At 37.9% G+C, this 16,683-nt stretch overlaps 1 protein-coding gene across 3 annotated transcripts in view; it reads left to right on the plus strand.

The window, feature by feature from the left end:
* Positions 1 to 16,683, plus strand: part of LOC131103432 (inositol polyphosphate-5-phosphatase A-like) — a 207,053-nt gene that overhangs the window by 118,494 nt on the left and 71,876 nt on the right. For all 3 annotated transcript variants that reach the window (XM_058049737.1, XM_058049722.1, XM_058049729.1), the window contains exon 9: positions 7,350 to 7,434. In XM_058049737.1, coding sequence (XP_057905720.1) covers positions 7,350 to 7,434 — 85 coding nt within the window. The remainder of the gene's footprint in view (positions 1 to 7,349; positions 7,435 to 16,683) is intronic.

Genomic DNA, 16,683 nt, shown 5'->3' on the forward strand with positions numbered 1-16,683 from the left:
GCACCTTCGACAACCTAAGCAAACTGTTTTACTGCCCTCCGTTTAGGATAAAAGTATCAACTGAGGTTAGCTGTGGTCTCTTCGCACCAGGATGTCAGGCTATTCACCCTTAGATGCATAAGTGGGTCAAAAATGACCCGGTCAGGTTGTTTTCTTGAAATAACTTCGTAATGAAAAAATTGTATAATTTCATATTTCAGGTATTCCTAAAAAAACATGTTTTTGATATCATGCCGTTCACATTTTAACCTATCTTTTATACATTTTAAGAAATTTTTGTATTGTGTTACTACCCCAACCTTCCATAAGTGGGTCAAAAATGACCCGGTCAGGTTGTTTTCTTAAAATATCTTTGTAATGAAAAAAATGTATCATTTCATATTCCAGGTATTCCTAAAAAAAACACGTTTTTGATATCATGCCATTCACATTTTTAACTTACCTTTTATACATTTTAAGAAATTTTTGTTTTTGTGTTACTACCCCAACCTTCCATAAGTGGGTCAAAAATGACCCGGTCAGGTTGTTTTCTTGAAATATCTTCGTAATGAAAAAATTGTATCATTTCATACGTATTTCAGGTATTCCTAAAAAAAAACATATTTTTGATATCATGCCATTCACATTTTTAACTTACCTTTTATACATTTTAAGAAATTTTTGTATTGTGTTACTACCCCAACCTTCCATAAGTGGGTCAAAAATGACCCGGTCAGGTTGTTTTCTTGAAATATCTTCGTCATGAAAATTTTTTATCATTTCATATTCCAGGTATTCCTAAAAAAACATGTTTTTGATATCATGCCATCACATTTTTAACTTACCTGTATGCAACACACAATGGATCCTCACATTTTCTATTGTTGTACGGTGTCATTTTCCTTTTCAAAGATGGAAAAAAGTGAAAAATGAAGATGTTTCTAACATGAAATGATTCTTGTGTGGTCCTAAATATAATACTAAATATCATAGAAGTGATTATTCCTAACAAAAATGGCAAAATTGTCATAAAAAGGCATTGATTCTAGTATGGGTCATTTTTGACCCACTTATGGAAGAGTGTAGGGTCCAGTCACTCGTGCATCTAAGGGTTAAGAACACCATTCTCGTTTTTAATGTTTAAAAGGGTGTTTTTAGACTAAAGGAATCTCACAAAAACATACTTTTTATTTTTTTTTCTTTAAACATGAAAATAATTTTAATTTAAAATAATTATTTTTTTTAATTTTTTAAATTTTTTTAATTTTTTTAATTTTTTTAATTTTTTTTTACATTTTCTTAAATAAATAAATTAATTAAATAATTGAGTTTTTCTTCTTGTTACAAAGTTTTTCAAATCAATTTGAGTTACATTTTCCGGTTAGCATACAATATCGCACGTTGTGTTTTTATACTCTGCGTGAGGACAATTGTGTCCTTAATATATTTTTCATCACAAAGCATCCTTTTTAGCAGCCTAATACATAACTAATACTGTCCATGATGTCATCAGCAGTTGACTTTGTAGTTCTTTGCCAACTAAGACAGTTATGCAACAAGTCTCAAAAACATTAACACGAAACACAGTTTTCAAATTTTACGATTATAAATTTACATGCAGAAATCAGGAGTTGGGTAAAAAGTCAACATGCTGCCACTGCGTCATATTTTGTCATATTTTGCTCGTCTTCCTGCCACCCACTTGACTCCTCCTGGAAGCGTCATTTCATTTTAATATCATGTAATGTAAAAGTTATGGCTGTATTTCTTGTCTTATTCCTTCACCTACGCCTCACGGAGAGGAAGTGACCGCGCATTACAACACGGACCCACCACCGAGAAGTGGCCTCTCTCTTTACGACCCCATAAATATATTGTTATCCGGGCCTGGGAAGTTCATGGCTAGATTTATCTGCACTATTAGTATAGGGATAGAGAGCCAAGCATTTGGGCTCGTTAATTACACAGTAGATCCGTCTATGTTAGCATTCATTTCCATGGAAAAAAACTACCAAGGTATTGGACTTAATCATTTTTCAATGATGAGGCTTTTTCTCACACATTTGTCATGTTTACTGTCTGTTTGTTTGTATTTGGAGTCTATTATGAACTTTGGGTCGCTCTGAAACAAATCGGCAAAGGCAGTTTGCTGGATTCTGGGAATCTCCGTATCTGTTTACGCTTGAGGTCGATGCTTTCTCCTCGTTAGTTCAAAGTCAATTTACTTCAAAACTGACAAGCGTTGCCATCAAAGCAGGTTATCAAACAAAGTGATCAAGATCTTCTAATTCAATTGGCGTGTCAGCTGAGTATTAACTGTTGGAATTGAGTTTGTGTTGGCTTCACTTTGTATGAAGAAAATACGCTTGATCCCAGTACGGGACGGCATGGTGATGGGAACTATGGTCGCCGAGCTGCTGCATGGACTTCATTCAAACATATGTGGTCAATTAGCTCCAGACACCGCCGTGATAAGTGAATTTCGTGAAGTAGGATTCCATTCTTCCTTACTTATAGATTTTTTTTTTTGCTTTGACTTTAAGAATCCTGTTTACAGCCTTCTAACTCCATTTGTAGAGCCCTCTAGACATGAAATAACACCCCTACAGTCACCTTTACCCTCATGTGACGCAATATAGTAGACATCATTACAGAAAATAAGCAATTTAAGACTAATACTTGTGAAGTAGGATTCCACCCATCCATCCATTTTCTGTACCGCCTATCCTCGCGAGGGTCACGGGCATGCTGGAGCCTATCCCAGCTGTCTTCTTTACTCATAAAAAAAATATATAGATATATCTAAAACTTTAGGAATCCTGTTTACAGCCTTCTAACTCCATTTGTAGAGCCCTCTAGACATGAAATAACACCCCTACAGTCACCTCTACCCTCATATGACGCAATATAGTAGACAGCATTACAGAAAATAAGCAATTTAAGACTAATGCTTGTGAAGTAGGATTCCACCCATCCATCCATTTTCTGTACCGCCTATCCTCACGAGGGTCACTGGCATGCTGGAGTCTATCCCAGCTGTCTTCTTTACTTATAAAAAAATATATATAAAAAACCTTAGGAATCCTGTTTGCAGCCTTCTAACTCCATTTGTAGAGCCCTCCAGACATGAAATAACACCCCTACAGTCACCTTTACTCTCATATGACGCAATATAGTAGACAGCATGACAGAAAATAAGCAATTTAAGACTAATGCTTGTGAAGTAGGATTCCACCCATCCATCCATTTTCTGTACCGCCTATCCTCATGAGGGTCACGGTCATGCTGGAGCCTATCCCAGCTCTGGTCCTTACTTATAAATAGATTTTTTTTTTTGCTTTGACTTTAAGAATCCTGTTTACAGCCTTCTAACTCCATTTGTAGAGCCCTCCAGACATGAAATAACACCCCTACAGTCACCTTTACCCTCATATGACGCAATATAGTAGACAGCATGACAGAAACTAAGCAATTTAAAACTAATACTTGTGAAGTAGAATTCCATCCATCCATCCATTTTCTGTACCGCCTATCCTCATGAGGGTCACGGGCATGCTGGAGCCTATCCCAGCTCTGTTCCTTACTTATAGATTTATTTTTTTGCTTTGACTTTAAGAATCCTGTTTACAGCCTTCTAACTCCATTTGTAGAGCCCCCCAGACATGAAATAACACCCCTACAGTCACCTTTACCCTCATATGACGCAATATAGTAGACAGCATGACAGAAAATAAGCAATTTAAGACTAATGCTTGTGAAGTAGGATTCCACCCATCCATCCATTTTCTGTACCGCCTATCCTCACAAGGGTCACGGGCATGCTGGAGCCTATCCCAGCTCTGTTCCTTACTTATAAATAGATTTTTTTTTTTTGCTTCGACTTTAAGAATACTGTTTACAGCCTTCTAACTCCATTTGTAGAGCCCTCCAGACATGAAATAACACCCCTACAGTCACCTTTACCCTCATGTGACGCAATATAGTAGACAGCGTTACGGAAAATAAGCAATTTAAGACTAATGCTTGTGAAGTAGGATTCCACCCATCCATCCATTTTCTGTACCGCCTATCCTCACGAGGGTCACGGGCATGCTGGAGCCTATCCCAGCTGTCTTCTTTACTTATAAATAGATTTTTTTTTTTTGCTTTGACTTTAAGAATCCTGTTTACAGCCTTCTAACTCCATTTGTAGAGCCCTCCAGACATGAAATAACACCCCTACAGTCAACTTTACCCTCATATGACCCAATATAGTAGACAGCATTACAGAAAATAAGCAATTTAAGACTAATGCTTGTGAAGTAGGATTCCACCCATCCATCCATTTTCTGTACCGCCTATCCTCACAAGGGTCACGAGCATGCTGGAGCCTATCCCAGCTGTCTTCTTTACTCATAAAAAAAATATATATAAATATATCTAAAACCTTAGGAATCCTGTTTGCAGCCTTCTGACTCCATTTGTAGAGCCCTCCAGACATGAAATAACACCCCTACAGTCACCTTTACCCTCATATGACGCAATATAGTAGACAGCGTTACAGAAAATAACCAATTTAAGACTAATGCTCACGAGGGTCTCGGGCATGCTGGAGCCTATCCCAGCTGGCTTCCTTACTTATAAATAGATTTTTTTTTTTGCTTCGACTTTAAGAATCCTGTTTACAGCCTTCTAACTCCATTTGTAGAGCCCTCTAGACATGAAATAGCACCCCTACAGTCAACAAGCCAACTGTTGGCTGATGTTTTCCTTTGAACTGCAAGCTAAAATTCGGGTTCAGAGTTTCCATTTACTGGCAGGCATTGGCGAGGGCAGCTATTTCGGGGAGTGTGTTCACGTCAACAAATGTAACCCTTGAATCCTATCGTTTTTACACTCTTATCGAACCGTATCAAATCGTTCCGTTCGTTCGTATCGAATCGTTCACCACAGAAATTTACAGCCGTACTTAGACTAAAACTTCTATATATCTGTGTTTAATTGTGATTAACTATGGGTTAACTATGCACCAAATATTTCAATCAATCGACAGCCTTAGTTTTGACTAATAGGCTGTATTCAACCACGAAAAAGTTAGATTGATTAATAAATATATTTTCCAGTGAAGCTGCGGAATGTGACGGACAAGGTGAACCATGAAACTTGCAGATTTTTGTCATCTGCTGGTGGTCCAGGAACATCTACTGTACTGAAGTTCCTTCTAACAAGTTACTTCTAACTGTACTAACAAGAAAGGTGAAAATATGAAAAGCACGTATCTTTGATGCTACACATATTGTTAACGTTAGTGTCAGTAAAAATGATTGTTTCCTTTTTCTTTTTTATCACGTCTGCTCTATAAAAGGTTTGGTGTAAAGAGGTCTTTCAAAGTAATTACAGTGGATTTGAGCTCTATAAATTTACCTCGCAGTTATGAGTCAGATTGAATTATTTCTATTATATCATATTTCTCTTGTCTTCCATCTTTCAATGTTAACCGTATTTTATGCCCCAATACACGAAGAATGCTTTGACATCCAGCCTGACAAGAAAAGCATCTTGTGGTGGGGGGGGGGGGATCATCAGAGTAATCAGTAACCACAAGGTGGTGCTGTGACCTTCACCTAATTGCTAAACCAGGGGTGTCCAAACTTTTTCCACTGAGGGCCTCATACTGAAAAATGAAAGGACCGCTTTAATATTTTGTAAAGCAACATATGTACATATGCTAAGAAGTTTTATACATATATATATCAAGAAAAAGCTGGTATTTTAATTTGTATTAAATTTTGTAGCTATTTTAGCTTTAAATAAAGAAATAATTTTAAATTTAAATTTTCTTCTCTTAATTTTGACTTTATTTCCATAATATTATGTATGTATTTTCCCACACATTAGACTGCAAATTTATGTATTGTTTTGTTATTGTCTCATAATATTTAAACATTTTAAAAAAATATTATTTTTTTATTTAATATTTCAACTTTGTGCCATTAAAATAATATATTTTTCATTATATTACAACATAATTACAGTGTTCCCAAAGCAGCCTGCAATAAGTGAAACTTATTTAAACACTCTCAAAGTTCAAATTTTGAAATTATTAATTATTAACGACTCACGCAATTCACAATTCACACCTCTGACGTTTCGTTCGGCTGTAGCGTTTTTGTATTCTTGTTAAACATTTTGCTCCTGTTGTACTATGTTACTCGTCCTTGTAGTCCTCCGTGAACTGGCAATTCATTTACAGTAGGGTGGAATTGAACTCGGGTCTCCTAGCTGTGAGGCCTGCGTTCTAACCACTCGTCCACCGTGCAGCCCCACACTGTTTTGTTGTAAAAAAAAAAAAGTAAATTCAAAATTACACTTTGTAATGAATGTATCTATGTAATAAATATGATTTTCATAATTCTTAATTGCACTGGAAAACTGCACTTTTTGGGGAATTTTAACAAAAACAGCTAGCATGCGGGAGCTAACAATGGACATAACGGGGCACACTTATTTCAACTATAAATTCTCATGACACGTATAGTTAGCTCCATCATGCTAGCTGTTCTCCTGGCGTACAGCACATTCATTCATTCATTCATTTTCTACCGCTTTTCCTCACGAGGGTCGCGGGGGGTGCTGGAGCCTATCCCAGCTGTCTTCGGGCGTAAGGCGGGGTACACCCTGGACTGGTCGCCAGCCAATCACAGGGCACATATAGACAAACAACCATTCACACTCGCATTCATACCTATGGACAATTTGGAGTCGCTAATTAACCTAGCATGTTTTTGGAATGTGGGAGGAAACCGGAGTACCCGGAGAAAACCCACGCATGCACGGGGAGAACATGCAAACTCCACACAGAGATGCCCGAGGGTGGGATTGAACCCTGGTCTCCTAGGCGTACAGCACAGAAACGGGAAAAAACGTATAAAATGTTTTTCTTCCACCAACTATATGTGGTTTTTAAGTTTTTATTATTATTATTATATTTATTTATTACTGATTGATTTTCTTTATTCTTGATTTGTTTATTTATTTTTCATCTTATTTTGTGCAGAAAAAAAATTAAGATATTTGAGAACAGTGGAATGTTTTATCAGAGCTTTTTTTGTAGAAAATCAGAACCAAAGCACTGAAAATTTTTGTATATTTTTCTGTTTTTAATAAATGCGTTTTTTTTTTTTGGAAAACCTGATGCGGCCCAGCCTTGCCCAGACCCTAGCTCCAGTGGCCCCCAAGTAAATTGAGTTTGAGACCCCTGGTCTAACAGATTATTCAATGGCTCAACTTAAAAACCACATATACTTCCTGGTGCCTTCCAACCAACAAGTTTTCCCGTTCAACATTCCGGCCTGTCAGCTCATTCAGCTGCTTGTGTTGATGTTTTGCAGGATCACGGACCAGCGGTATGAAAAGTTGCCATATTTCGTCTTTGGGGATTTTAACTTCAGGTTGGACTCCAAGCAGGTCATTGAGGTGAGCGTTCTCGTATTGTGTTAAACGTGTACGTCGTTAACATACACAACAGGCTAATTGCGTGATATGATTCCGTCTTATGTTGAAATATAGAGCAGCTGTCTAATAATATACTTAATATGATGTAATGTAATGCGCTATTGTTGTTCCACAAAGCGTGTGTGTGCGTGTACGAGCGAGATAAAGAGCACAATCTCCAGTAGTAAAAGAGCTTTAGTAGGCCCACTGTCTGCTTGGAGTTATGGCTCATTAAAGGCTCCACTGTGGACGGTCCAGCTGTGTTTGCTAACCGAGCCTCCAAGTGCATTGTTATGTTATGCCGCCATTCACTGCTCTTTCTCGCTGCCTTCCTTTCTTGCACCCTCCCTTCCTTCTCCTTTTCTCGGTGCAAATGAGGGCGAGGTGGTGCAGTCAAGAGGGGGTTAGCGGCATAACAAGTCATAAAGGCACAACGCAGACTCCGGGTGTCCGTAACAGAGTGGGAGAGCTCCTTGTCGCTCCATGCTCTCCCTCCTCCTCGGCACAATGGCTGTGGAATCAGTGGGCCTGTTCAAGGTGTGGGCATTGTTGGTTTCAAGCAGAAGCCCATTCATGACAGAAAGGAGGAGGGAACGCTTTCTGGATGGATGTGGTTTTGCTCAAATGGCTTAGGAAGGACTTCACTCTGTGTGGCACACATGGAAAAAAAAGCCTTTTGTAGTGTCATCATGCGGCCGCTAGGAGGCCTTGAGATCCTTTGGTGCTCAGTCAAGTGGGCATAAAGTCACATGTTGCTGCTTTAGCCTCCATCTGGGCCGTTGATTGATCTCCTTAAAGTTTGTGGAGTGCATTTGGTTTTGGTTTTGTAATTAGGTTACACCGACTCACAGATCATGTGGATGTGGGTTTCTTTGGGGATCACAAATCCGAGGCAAGGATTCCCAACAGTGATGGGCCAAATTACATCATATATGTCTGTGATAAAGGACTCTAATTCCACCATATTAATATTAACAGTATCGATTAGCGTTGTAATCAGCTGTTATTTTCTTAGTCGAAGTTTGAATAATCTGTTGGACCCTAGACCAGAGGTCTCAAACTCAATTTACTTGGGGGCCACTGGAGCTAGGGTCTGGGCAAGGCTGGGCCACATCAGGTTTTCCAAATAAAAAAAACGCATTTATTAAAAACAGAAAAATATACAAACTTTTTCAGTGCTTTGGTTCCGATTTTCTACAATAAAAGCTCTGATAAAACATTCCACTGTTCTCAAATATCTTAATTTTTATTTTTCTGCACAAAATAAGATGAAAAATAAATAAACAAATCAAGAATAAAGAAAATCAATCAATCAGTAATAAATAAATATAATAATAATAATAAAAACTTAAGAAAGCACATATAGTTGGTGGGTAGACAAATGATTTTTCATATTAAAATGAACAAAGCATTATTAGAGCCCTGTAGACATGACAAAACACGACTATAGTCACATTTATACTCTTTTTATTTACAACATATTGCGCAACTGCAGGGTCTTGAGACACATGCTAACTCGCAAACTAGAGAGCTAGCGACCTAAACGGTAGCCTTCAAGTTATTTCCTTTAAACTTGAATAGCCAAAAACTTACCACTTCCACACGGATAGGGAGGATAACTATTAACAGTTATTTAACCTTTAACATGAACATGAATCAAACGTAATAATTTTTTCTGGGTACATGATACCATACAGCATCCATATCAAACATTAAACTTTCATATCAAGGCGGGGGCCTCAAACTTGTGTCCTGCGGGCCACATTTGGCCCGCGGGCCACGTCTTTGAGACCCCTGCCCTCGACGGACCAAATCAATAGGAACCAAAAAACGGTTTGTGGTCCACAACATTCCAGAAAAGAGGCAAAAATGTCCGCCTGTTTGTTTTCCAAAGTCAAAGCTGACTGATTGATGTGTGCTCTATGCAAATGTAAACACTTAGTGTAACTTCTTAAGCATGTTTGAAACAAAAAAACTATACAATAGCAATTAACTCATTCAATCCCAGTCATTGACTACAGGCCACTTTAGACAATTTAGTTATTCAAAGCACAATATTGTTATTTTAGATCAAATAAAACAAATAATTCCATGTGATCTGTTAGAATTCTAACTGTAATGTATCAATTATATATTTAGTCTGGCCCTCCACCCACTTTTTTTTTTTTTTAACTCAATGCAAACCGCAAGTCAAAAGTTCGCCCACCCCTGGTTTGGGGCCTAACAAGCTTCAGATTAATCAACAAAGAAAATTAAGAAATATAGTGGTTAGTTGCAGCCTGATACCAAACCGTACACTTTGTCCTCACAGTGCCATGCAATATTACATGATAATGAATAAACTGGTCCTAAATCGGTATGAAGTATGTGTGAAATGTGCCAGTTCGCAAATGTTCAAATGTATGGCATTTCCATGAAGTAGCCATGAATGCAGCATAAATGCAGCATAAATGCAGCATATCAAAGCACGCATCAGCGCGTCTCATCCACATGAATGGGTTAACCTTTCCCCCACCTTTTAGTGCAAGTCAGGGGGAATTTTCAAGTATTTTCTGCAGCTTCTTAGATCTTCCTTGTGAGGCTCTGTTAATAAGTGAACATAATGCCCAAAGCCATGTCTTCTGGTCAGCAATTCCCTCTCCCACACTGTCAGCTCAGCTGCCTCTTTACTTTATTTCCCCTTTCCGGCTTGTTTGCTATAACTTGTAAATACAGGAATAAAAGAATAAATGCTATTAGGTGGCATCTTGTGGGACTAAATAATACCATGACCGCTTCACACTTGCTTTCCAAGTCTGTAATTTATGGTAATGGTAATGGTTTTATTTCATTTGAACATGCATCAGATTCCAATTGAGTGCATCCCATAATCAGTTCCCAGTTCCACATGTCCAAAAGGAGTAGGAAGAAGCAAAGCTTATTAAATCCTACCCCTCCATCTGGTACTTTTACAATCAGTAACTGTTACATTTGTTCACTTCCTGCTTTCCTAATATAATTTAAGTTTATTTTATTTTTTTTTGTCCTGTACCGAAGTACTCGGTGATATGACCATACAACAACATAATCGGTGCCATAGTAACTGTCAATAGTAATCTTTGTCAAACACATTGGATAGTCTCTATCGATTAGAAAGTAGGGCTATTATCTTTGTGTTTTGGAAAAAAAATATGATATCAACACATCAGCTATGACTTTAAAAACGCTTGGATTGATATGTTTGCCTCTTTTCTCAAATGGTGCGGACCACTAACTGTGTTTAGTTCACATTGGTTTCGTCCGTCTTGGACCTAACTGATATAGTTAAAGTTTTTATTTGTAATTTACTTATTTACTTTTGTTTATTTTTATTTATTTTGTATTTTTTTATTTTGTATTTTTTTATTTTTTATTTTTTATTTTTTATTTTTTATTTTTTATTTTTTATTTTTTATTTTTTATTTTTTATTTTTTATTTTTTATTTTTTATTTTTTATTTTTTATTTTTTATTTTTTATTTTTTGATGCCTGATGTTGATAACTCTCCTCTAGCCTGATGTTGATAACTCTCCTCTAGCCTGATGTTGATAACTCTTAGCCTGATGTTGATAACTCTTAGCCTGATGTGGATAACTCTTAGCCTGATGTTGATAACTCTTAGCCTGATGTTGATAACTCTTAGCCTGATGTTGCTAACTCTCCTCTAGCCTGATGTTGCTAACTCTTAGCCTGATGTTGCTAACTCTTAGCCTGATGTTGCTAACTCTTAGCCTGATGTTGCTAACTCTTAGCCTGATGTTGATAACTCTCCTCTAGCCTGATGTTGATAACTCTTAGCCTGATGTTGCTAACTCTTAGCCTGATGTTGATAACTCTCCTCTAGCCTGATGTTGATAACTCTTAGCCTGATGTTGCTAACTCTTAGCCTGATGTTGATAACTCTCCTCTAGCCTGATGTTGATAACTCTTAGCCTGATGTTGCTAACTCTTAGCCTGATGTTGATAACTCTCCTCTAGCCTGATGTTGCTAACTCTTAGCCTGATGTTGATAACTCTTAGCCTGATGTTGCTAACTCTCCTCTAGCGTGTCCTCTGTTGTCCATGCTGCTCTGTGGTAGGTAAGCACAAACCCACTCCTTGTCTCTACCACTCTGACATGCTGTTTGAGTGCGGTGGGGGTCACGACCCCTTTTCCAGGGATGTGTAAGGCTCGCATCCGTGTGTGTCCATCTCTGCCCCCCCCCCCCCCGCCCCCCCGCTGCTCTTTTCTTATGCACCTTGGTGCTCCATTCGCATACACACACACTCACCGAAACCAATTTAAGACCAAATGACTCTGATTGATTCGCCTATTTTAAGTTGGGGGGGGGGGGTTAAGGAAGTTGTGTTGTGTATGAATATACTTAGAAACAGATCATTTCTCTCCATCTTAACGAGCGTTCCTCAAACATGCTCACCGTTTAGCGGCACAAGAAGAAAAGAACTGATGATGTCATCCATCCGCCATTAAAGGAGTCTCCCAGCTCCAAATAAACCCGTCCGACGTGGCAATCGACTCGTCTGATTAAACCGCGACCTGCGTATTAGCGCAAGGCGGAGCTGTGATGTCACCAATAAACAAATGGGTTGCAACCTTGGCACGGGATGTAACTCCGATCCGGTCGGCCATTTTAAGGCCTTTAATGACGATTAATGTCAACGGGACAATTAGTGCACATCCACCAAAGTGTTTAACTGTAGATGGGCCGGCGGCGGATCGATTCCCCCGTGCTTATCTGAAGATTGATTCTGACACCGAGAGGCCGGCTCTCGTTCTCTCCGTCTCATTTCCCGTCTCCTGTGCGGCGAATAGAAACGTGTTGTGCAGATGGGGCGGCTGTTTTTCGGTATTAAGTGGATACAAGCAAATAAAGCACGACTTGTTAGAGCGCTAAGGCTTTCCAGACGATCCGCAGAGTCACCGACAACAACAAAATACTCCAATACGTTTCTTTCCGGCTGCACTTCTCTGCCTCATTGTGGTTTACTTGACTGGAGACAAGCATTAGACACCCCCCTGTCACCCAGCATTACATGTGGGTGGGTGAACGGAACAGGTGATATTTTCAAAATAAAATAAAAATAACATAAATAAATAAATAAATTATTTAAAAATAAAAACTTAAATTATATTAGGAAAGCAGGAAGTGAACAAATGTAACATGTGGAACTGGGAACTGATTATGGGATGCACTCAATTGTAATCTGATGCATGTTCAAATGAAATAAAACCATTACCATTACCATTACCATTACCAAAGATTAGGTCGATCGTTTCAATTTGAACAATTCAGATTCCGACTTGCTAGCTAAAGCTAGCGTTTATGTCAGGTTTATGTCAGAGTCACCGACAACAACAAAATACTCCAGTACGTTTCTCTCCGGCTGCACTTCTCTGCCTCATTGTGGTTTACTTGACTGGAGACAAGCATTAGACACCCCCCTGTCACCCAGCCTTACATGTGGGTGGGTGAACGGAACAGGGGATATTTTCAAAATAAAAAAAATAAATAAAAATAACATAAATAAATAAATAAATTATTTAAAAATAAAAACTTAAATTATATTAGGAAAGCAGGAAGTGAACAAATGTAACATGTGGAACTGGGAACTGATTATGGAATGCACTCAATGTTCAAATGAAATAAAACCATTACCATTACCATTACCATTACCAAAGATTAGGTCGATCGTTTCAATTTGAACAATTCAGATTCCGACTTGCTAGCTAAAGCTAGCGTTTATGTCAGGTTTATGTCAGAGTCACCGACAACAACAAAATACTCCAATACGTTTCTCTCCGGCTGCACTTCTCTGCCTCATTGTGGTTTACTTGACTGGAGACAAGCATTAGACACCCCCCTGTCACCCAGCCTTACATGTGGGTGGGTGAACGGAACAGGGGATATTTTCAAAATAAAAAAAATAAAATAAAAATAACATGAATAAATAAATTATTTAAAAATAAAAACTTAAATTATATTAGGAAAGCAGGAAGTGAACAAATGTAACATGTAACATGCTGCACTTCTCTGCCTCATTGTGGTTTACTTGACTGCAGACAAGCATTAGACACCCCCCTGTCACCCAGCCTTACATGTGGGTGGGTGAACGGAACAGGGGATATTTTCAAAATAAAAAAATTAAATAAAAATAACAAATAAATAAATAAATTATTTAAAAATAAAATCTTAAATTATATTAGGAAAGCAGGAAGTGAACAAATGTAACATGTGGAACTGGGAACTGATTATGGGATGCACTCAAATGTAATCTGATGCATGTTCAAATGAAATAAAACCATTACCATTACCATTACCAAAGATTAGGTCGATCGTTTCAATTTGAACAATTCAGATTCCGACTTGCTAGCTAAAGCTAGCGTTTATGTCAGGTTTATGTCAGAGTCACCGACAACAACAAAATACTCCAATACGTTTCTCTCCGGCTGCACTTCTCTGCCTCATTGTGGTTTACTTGACTGCAGACAAGCATTAGACACCCCCCTGTCACCCAGCCTTACATGTGGGTGGGTGAACGGAACAGGGGATATTTTCAAACGCATCATTGTGTACAGAAACAGAGGTGGCTTTGCAAAGCGCCCGGCTTGTTATTGTCACAGGGTAAATTCCAGGTGGCAAATTCCTGGCATGGTTGTGCGGCGGGATCAGTAACCAAAGACAGCAGCCCCCACCCCCTTTCTCCCCAGCCCGGGCAACCCTATTAATTGTGTCCGACAGAGGGAATTGGTTTCAATTGACCTCCATTCAGCGGCCCTTTGACTGGCAGACAAAGGACACAGCCACGTGGAGACTAATGTTAGGGCTGAGCAGCCTGGAGGCCATCCAGACCCAGCGACCCTCCTCTCCCGTGGGGTCTGCTCCAGCTTTGGCTTGATCATGCTTTGCAACAGTGCTGATGAAACGGGAACCAGCAACGGAAGTGTTTTTGAAGCCGTTTCTTCAAAGTTCTTGAGGTTTCTCTCTGTAGGTCCTTTTCAATCATTCTGTTGATTTTTTTTTTTTGCCGATTAATCTGAAGCTTGTTGTTTTAATTAATTGAGGAATCGGTTAGGTCCAAGACGGACCAAACCAATGTGAACTAAACACAGTTAGTGGTCCGCATCATTTGAGAAAAGAGGCAAACGTGTCAATCCAAACGTTTTTAAAGTCATAGCTGATGTGTGGATATCGTGTTTTTTTTCTAATACACAAAGATAATAGCCCTATTTTCAAATCGATAGAGACTGTCCTATGTGTTTGACAAAGATTACTATTATTATTATTGTATGGTCATATCACCTCGTACTTTGGTACGTGACAAAAAATGAAAAAAAAAAAAACTATATTAGGGAAGCAGTGAACAAATGTAACAGTGACAAAAATAAAACAAATACATAAAAATAAAAAAATTCAATAAAATTAAAATAAATAATAAAAAAGACAAATAAAAAACATAAATATATAGATTAATTAAAAATACAAACTTAAACTATATTAGGAAAGCAGGAATTGAACAAATGTAACAGTGACTGATCAGATTACAATTGAGTGCATCCCATAATCAGTTCCCAGTTCCACATGTCCGAAAGGAGTAGGAAGAAGCAAAGCTTATTAAATCCTACCCCTCCATCTGGTACTTTTACAATCACTAACTGTTACATTTGTTCACTTCCTGCTTTCCATAATACAGTTTAAGGATCTCAGTTTAAGTTTTTTTTAGTTTTGGACAGTTCCACATGTCCAAAAGGAGTAGGAAGAAGCAAAGCTTATTAAATACGCGGTACATTATTTAAAAAAAAAAAAAAAAACTTAAACTGAGATCCTTAAACTGTATTACGGAAAGCAGGAAGTGAACAAATGTAACAGTTAGTGATTGTAAAAGTACCAGATGGAGGGGTAGGATTTAATAAGCTTTGCTTCTTCCTACTCCTTTTGGACATGTGGAACTGGGAACTGATTATGGGATGGACTCAATTGTAATCTGATGCATGTTCAAATGAAATAAAACCATTACCATTACCATTACCATTACCATTACCAAAGATTAGGCATCGTTTTAATTTAAACAATTCAGATTCCGACTTGCTAGCTAATGCTAGCGTTAATGTCAGGTAAAGTCCACATCTTCAATCAACCAACGTATTCACAGTTTATAGTTGTATTTGTTTGCTGCTTCGAGATTGGCATATGATCGACATAATTTATTTATTTTTTCCCACATGGTTGGTTGAAAGTCAAGTGTAGACCGTTCAAAACGGGGTACCATGAATTCGGAGGTTTGCATCCATCTTCATTTTTTGCACAATTTCAGCCAAACTAGCAGACAGTGTCTTTGACCACCCATCCATCGCTATATTTGAGGCTAAAATTAGAGAATATTTACACGTTTAAAAAAAATAAAAACGATTAATCCAACACCAAAATAATTCTTGATTAGTTAGATAATCGATTGATTAATTGTTGCATCGCCACAGTAATCCATACTGAACAAAACTTGATACAAAACTTGATAATACAGTTTCTAAGGAGGTCACAAAGTTGCTGTGCTTTTTTCGTTCTGATTAAAGCGGAAACGTCCAAGGTCAAACACGGTACTGTCACGCCAGTCAACTTCCTGTTTGTCCCGCCTTCTAAACAACTCTTGTCATTGCACGCTGTCTTCCTGCTCCGTTTCAGCTTCATTGGAGACTAAATCGTACTGAAGATCAAAAGAAGATACATTTTGTAAAAAGACTGAAGACTAAATACATATTAGTGTCAACATTTCATCTTCTTTTCTTTATATTTTGCTTTTTTTGTCATTTTTTTTGTTCCTTCTTCTTCTGTTTTGTTTTTTTACACCCCTGTTCTAGCTTGTCCATAGATTTGAATGTGAATGTGAATGGGTGTTTGTCTATTTGTTCCCAATGGCTACTGTATTAACTTTAATAATACAGTATTATTGTTAATACTGTATTATTGTTAATAATACAGTAGATCCTCATTTGTTGCATGCTTATATTCCAGGAAAATTGAAAATTGTAATTATTAGATTCATTTCCAAAACCCTCCCCTTCTCTCTTCAATTGCCAATGTTCACCTAAATAACATGTAACGGGTTCTCACCATGACTGAATAATTAACGATCCATGATTCCATGAATGACTTATGATCATATATAAATAGCATTACCGACCTCAATCAAACGTTTATCTCTCAGCACACAAATATG

Source organism: Doryrhamphus excisus, chromosome 2, assembly GCF_030265055.1.
Source record: "Doryrhamphus excisus isolate RoL2022-K1 chromosome 2, RoL_Dexc_1.0, whole genome shotgun sequence".
Classification (NCBI taxonomy): Eukaryota; Metazoa; Chordata; class Actinopteri; order Syngnathiformes; family Syngnathidae; genus Doryrhamphus; species Doryrhamphus excisus.